We start from the raw sequence: 6,635 nt of genomic DNA, 5'->3' as shown, positions 1-6,635 counted from the left end.
AGTGCACCTGTGTTGTGCAATGCCCATGGAAGTCAGAAGAGGGTGTCAGATCCTCCGGAACTGGAGTTACAGATAGTTGTTAGCCTCCATATGGGTGCTGGGAATCGAACCCAGGTCCTCTGCAAGAGCAGCCAGTGCTCTTAACAGCTGAGTCATCTCTCTAGCCCCTCCTGGTTATATTTTTAATGCTTATTTCATTGTTTTTTATTTTTATTGGTTTGTCTGCTTTTGGGGTCTTGATGTAGTTGTTTTTATCTTTTCTTGAGCAGAAAGGTTTGTTCTTTCTCATTTTGTGTTCAAAGCACTTAAAAATCATGTGATTCCCTTTGACTTGAACGTTTAATTAAGCTCTTCAATTTTGTACAGTTGTGATCCCATCGTCACTGCTCTATTTTAATTAATTAAGTGATGTGTGTGTGCTTGTGTGTGCCACAACTGTGCATGTGCAGATCAGAGAATAACTTTTAGGAGTTGTTTCTCTCTTTCCAATGTGTGTGTCCCAGGAATCAAACTTAGGTCGTTAGTTTTGGCAGCAGGTGCCTTTTCTCACTGAGCCATCTTGCTGGCCCCATTGCCCTGTTTTAATATACATTTTGTGGATCAGTGAGATGCCTCAGTGGGTAAAGGTGACTGTGGTGCAAGCCTGGTGAGCTGAGTATTGCTAACTAAGGTTGACCTCTGGTCTCCCCGCCACACACACACCTACTCCCACACAAAAGTTATTTTTAAAAAGCTGGAGAGATTGCTCAGCAGTTAAGAGCACTGGCTGCTCTTATAGAGGACTTGCTGGGAACCAAAACTGGGTCCTCTGAAAGAGCAGCCAGGGCTCTAACCACTGAGCAACCTCTCCAAGCCTGTGAAGAGAGTCTTAAGGAGAAATTATTAAATCAGTTGGCCTGTGGGCTTGTCAGTGAGGGATTGTCTTGATTGTTGATTGACATGGGAAAACCCAGTCCACTGTGAGTGGCACTATTCCCTGAACAGGTGATCCTGGACTGAATCAGAAAGCTGGCTGATCACAGCAGCAGCAAGCAGGTAGCATGGGTACATTTACTTCTCTACGCTCTCATCTGTGGATACGATGTGACCAGCTATTTCAAGCTCTTACCTCTGTGATTTCCTTAAGATAATGGACTGTAACCTCAGTTGTGATCCCAATAAATCCCTTTCCTCTCCTTAGTTGCTTTGGGTCAGTGTATTTATCACAGCAACAGAAATGAAGCTAGGATAGTCAAGGTACACTTTTGTTTCATTCATCCGTTGGAAAGATTTATTTTTATTTATGTGTATGTGTGTGACTCTGTGTGTGAGTGTGCATATGCATGCTGGTGCTCCTGGATGCCAGAAGAGGGTGTTGAATCTCCTGGAGCTAGAGCTACAGACAGTTATGAGCCACCGAGTGTGGGTGCAACCAAACAGGTCATCTGGAAGAGTAAAAAGTGCTTTTAGCTGCTGACACATCTCTCCAACCTACCCCATTCATGTGTTTTTATTTTTTATTTATTTAAATTTCATTTTTATTTTATGTGTATGAGTGTTTTGCCTTCATGTACATAAGTGCACTACCTATGTGCAATGGCCCTGGTAGTCAGAAGACAGTTTTGGATCCCCTGGAACTGGGGTTACAGACAGTTGTCAGCTGCCATGTGGGTGCTAGGAACCCAACCCAGGTCCTCTGCAAAATCAGCCAGTGCTCTTAACTGCTGAGCCGTATCTCCATCCCCCAGATTTATGTTTTTTGATTAATTTTTCCCTTAGAGTCCTGACTTCTGAATTTAAAAGACAGAACTTCTCTAGGACACAACAGAGTTCTTTATGTGAAAACATATTTTTACAAATAAAAAGAAATATATTGGAATAAATGTTTATATGCCAATGTCATTAAAAAAGTAGTTTTTATACTTGACAGAAGGTCTGTGCAAAGAAATGGATGCATAAACACATTACTGCTGCAAGGCAGCATGAAATGCATACTTGCAAGTCTCAGTGAAGGGTCATTGCAACTTCTAGCTTTAAGTTACTTAATTAGCATTGCACTTGATAAGATCACCCAGATTTCCCAACATCCTAGGAAAATAGCTACTTGGGTTTAATTTATTTACATCTAGCAAGCACTGTGTGCTGGGTCCTGGGGTAGCATCAGGCCCAGGAAAGGCCCTAGCTTCAGGGAACAAGCAGTCCTCCATATTAGTCTATACAGAATAAATCATGTAGCCTTTTTTCCCCCAGTGAAGCTGGACTCCACATTAAGATGTTTAGAGGGAGTTGGTCCATTTGTTAAGTGCTAGAATCAGGACTACAGATGCTTCACTTGAAAAATATTTCTCCATGTTCTGGAACATTTGAAGTAATAGTTACCTCCTCCTTGAAAACTGGATAGAAGTTGCCTATGAAACCACAGACATGTTTTCCTTTGAAGGATTGTTCTGGGCACTATTTTAACTTGTTTTGCACATAGTTATTGGACTAGTCAGGTTTCCTATCACTCTTTCATTTTTAATTTTTATTACATTTATTTATTTATTTGTGTATATGTATGTGTCTGTGTGGGTTCCATGTGCATGTGTGGAAGTCAGAGGACAACTTGTGGGAGTCATTTTCCTCCTTGTACTATGTGGATCCCAGGGATTGAACTTAAAGCCCTCAGGCTTGTCTACAAGCTCTTTTACCCACTCAGCCGTCTCACTGATCCTCCTATCACTCTTTAAATTAACTTAAATCATTTGCGTTTTCTAAGAAATTATTCACTTCAATCAGAATTTAAATCTACAAAATAGAAGTTGTAAACAGACTTAAAATTCTGAGAAAGTACATTTTTACCTGGGTACAAGTCTCATCTCTAGTCATACTCAAACCACAAGGCATTTGCCTCTTCCCCCTCCTCAAGATTTACATGGTGCTTATATATTTTTTAAAGAGCAGGCTCTTGGCCTCATTTCCCAAGTCAATGATTTCTCTGCTTTCTAATGTATGAATTTTTATGCTTATTAATTCCTTTTAAAGTATTTTGAGCCTTGCCAGGCGTGGTGACACAGGCCTTTAATACTCGGGAGGCAGAGGCAGGCAGATCTCTGTGAGTTTGAGGCCAGCCTGGTCTACATAGTGAGTTCCAGGCCAGCTGGGGCTACAGAGAGATGCTGTCTCAAAAACACCAAAAAAAAAAAAAGTATTTTGAGCCTCATGTTCAGTGATAAATAATTGATCAACAATGAATAATTCATCTTCATTCTCTTTTGTTTGATACTAAAAGTATTTTAGACCAGAACTAAAATCCGTGCAGTTTGGGCCACATCCTGTGGGCTTGTATCGCCTGCATGTATGTGAGTGCACCTGTGTCGTGCAATGCTGCAGAGGTCAGAGAGGGCTTCGGATTCCCCTGGAACTGGAGTTAAGGACAGTTCATAGCTGCCATGTGGGTGCTAGTAATCAAACCCAGGTCCTCTACAAGAGCAGTCAGTGCTCTTAACTGCTGAGCCACCTCTCCAGCCCCACAATCTATGACATTCTTGTATTCTACATTTTAATTGTAGATTTTAATTCTGTTTTCATCTTAACATTTTTGAAAGTTTTTGTTTTCCCTTAATGGGGTGGTTCATAGTTTGCTACTGACTTTTGGCTTTATTTACCTGTGGAAAGAGAATGTCCACATATAATGGCTGTCTGTCTGTTGCTCTTCTATCCTCTTTCTGCACACTCTGTATTTCTCTGGGCCTCTAGCAAGGGCCCTCACATTATCATTGCTGGCTTGATTAGCACAGGCCTGATTTTCTCCTTTAACTTCCTGTCAAATGCATCTTTGTACTCAAATCTATTCAATAATATGCATCATATAAAATGTTCATATTTTTGAAAAATACTTAGTGTGGCAATATATTTTGAAATTCTTTTTAACACTGATTTATTTATGTGTGCATGTATATGCACGTGTGTGTGCTATAGTGTAAGCATGGAGGTCAAAGGACAACTTGTGGGAATTGATTCTCTTCTACCATGTGAGTTCCAGGAATCAAAGTCGGATCATCAGTCTTGGCAGTAAGTTTCTTTACCTACTGAGCCATCTTGCCTGTCTCATGTTGCTATATATTTTATTTTATGTAAATAATGTGACACGCATGCCCTCCTATAACCTTGTTTTTATTTTTTTAATCTTTGTGGTTTGTGTTCATTTGTTTGTTTGTTTGAGACAGATTTTCCTGGGGTCTAGCCTAGCCTCAATTGAACTTTCTGTGTATTTTAGAATGACCTTGAACTTCTGGTCCTCCTACCTCTACTTCCTGAGGGCTGGGATTGTAGGACTATGCCACCGTGTCCTCTTTATATGGTGTTGGGAATCTAACCTGGGTCTTCAAACACGCTAGGCAAGCACTCAGCCAACTGAACTACATCCCTGTCCCCAAATGCTCCATCTTAATCCATCATCTATTTTCAACAGTATTTGGTGTTCTTCACTGCCAAGGTAGCCTTCATTTTGATGTTATTAAGAAGAATATATTTCCCCTCTACAGGTTTGTGGATTTTGAAGCTTCTTTTTATTTATTTAAAAAATTTAAAAAATATTTTATTATTTTTATTTTATGTGTATGAGTGTATTGCCTGCATTTGAGTAAGTGCACCCATGTCGTGCAATGTCCTCAGAGGTCAGAAGAGGGTGTTGGATCCCCTGGAACTGGAGTTACAGATAGTTGTTAGCCTCCTTGTGGGTGCTGGGAACAGAACCCAGGACCTCTGCAAGAGCAGCCAGTGCTCTTAACCACTGACCCATCTTTCTAGCCCTGAAGCTTCTTTTTAAAACATGTGCTTCAAACAAACAAACAAAAAACATGTTTCATTCAAGACATAAAGTTCTATATATTTTTAATTAGTTTTCTTTTTCACTTCACATGTAGAATTCTCCTAAACCCAGAGTATAGTATGCTAGGATCCAACTTCATTTTTGCCCATCTTCTGAACCAGTGTTTTCATGCTCTACTGAGAATCCTGCTTACCTGTGGGCTTCATGCTCTCAAGTGACAGAGGCCAAGTCCCTCATACACATGGGCTCTCCATTGCCCCACCCTGATGATATCATAAGCTTTGGAATTTATCTGTCTGCTTGGTCAAATCTGCCTCCAGCTGGATGCTTCCAATATTCTCTGCCTTTTCCAGATTGTTATTTACCAGCCCTCCTTTAGAGTTTTCAACTGGAGATGGCAAGGCCTGCTCTGAGTTGTATCTCCTGCATTCATGAACAAGACTGTGAACCTTAAGCTCACTCGCACCAGGGCTTGGGGCAGGCCTTGGGGAAAAGGTTTCTGGGCTCTCCTGACTTTTTGGGTTCCAGTTTCCATTCAGGTTTCAGGCTCTAAGGCGTCCTTACTTTCCTGCCAGGTCATGCATGCACTTAAGATGCTATTTAAAAGAAAATCTCATAAGAAGGTTGTTTAGGGTTTCTTGTTTTTCATACTGTTGGAAGCCAATGGTTGAGAACTGACTTTTGTACACAGTTGAAAGTTGTTCATCTGTGCCTAGTAGTGTTTCTGTACACTAATGTAGGTCTTCTTTTATGTTCTTAAGCACAGCTTTATGATTATTTTCCTTAAGTTTTTTTATGTGCTTTTCAGTAGATCATGTCCTGTGAATCCTTTTGCATCATATTAAAAAATAATATAGTGGTTGCGTATGGTGGTGGTGCACGCTTTTAATCCCAGAATTCAGGAAGCAGAGGCAGGTGGAGCTCTGTGAGAGTAAGGCCAGCCTAGTCTACATAGTGGAGTTCCAGGCCACATGGGGCCATAGGGAGACCTCTCAAAAAATAAAAACAACAACAACAACAACAACAAAACCCAAACATAAAAAATAATATAGTGAGCCATTCTCCTGGTTCATAAAAATTTTGAACATTACAGAGGAATGTGAAGTTTTTTTCCTCTCTCTCTCTCTTTTTCCTATGCTGGAGATAGAAACCAAGTTTCCATACATGCAAGGTTAGTGCTCTACCATTAGGTGACAAATGCAATTCCATAAGAGAAAATTTAAAAAACATAAGGAACCCACTATTATCTTCTGTATGTCATTGTAAATGTTATTCTTGTACATATATCTGTGCACAAAATGAGGGGAATTGGTTTGCATTTCTAAGCGCACCTTCGGTAAGGGAGACTGTAGGAAGGAAGATCGATAATTGTGCCTTGGAGGCCCACTGGGGTTTAAAGAGGGCATACTGGTCAGAGAGCTGGCAGAATAATGAAGAAAGAGGCCAGCATGGTCCCAAGCTTGAACCCTGGTACAGAGTTTCTGCATCACGGAACAGGTTCATAGGCAAGTTTCATTCTTGGGGCTAATAAAGGCCTAATCCAGTTCATAATGCTGCCTCCTGAGGCCTCCCTTCCTCTCCCCTGCAGGATACCTCTGGCAGCTCCCTTGTCTGTCAGGTGAACAAGACATGGATCCAGATGGGGGTGGTGAGCTGGAACTTTGGTTGTGGCCGTCGCAGGTTCCCGAGCATCTACACCAGCACCTCCCACTACACCCAGTGGATCAAGAGGCAGATCTCCGACTTGAGGTTTTCCAGTATGGCTGTCCCTTCCTACCTGAGCCCAGTCATCTTCACTGGCTACATTCTGCTGGTATCTTTGGGCTCCCTGTGGTTCCTGTGA

The 6,635-nt window shown here is 41.3% G+C and overlaps 1 protein-coding gene across 1 annotated transcript in view; it reads left to right on the top strand.

Moving 5' to 3' along the window:
* Positions 1–6,635, top strand: part of Prss46p — a 15,741-nt gene extending 9,106 nt beyond the window's left edge. Inside the window, exon 5 of the mRNA XM_008830874.1 lies at positions 6,381–6,635. Coding sequence (XP_008829096.1) covers positions 6,381–6,635 — 255 coding nt within the window. The remainder of the gene's footprint in view (positions 1–6,380) is intronic.

The sequence above is a fragment of the Nannospalax galili genome, unplaced genomic scaffold, assembly GCF_000622305.1.
Source record: "Nannospalax galili isolate Female #2095 unplaced genomic scaffold, S.galili_v1.0 scaffold1050, whole genome shotgun sequence".
Classification (NCBI taxonomy): Eukaryota; Metazoa; Chordata; class Mammalia; order Rodentia; family Spalacidae; genus Nannospalax; species Nannospalax galili.
This window is presented reverse-complemented; position numbering and strand designations above follow the sequence as displayed.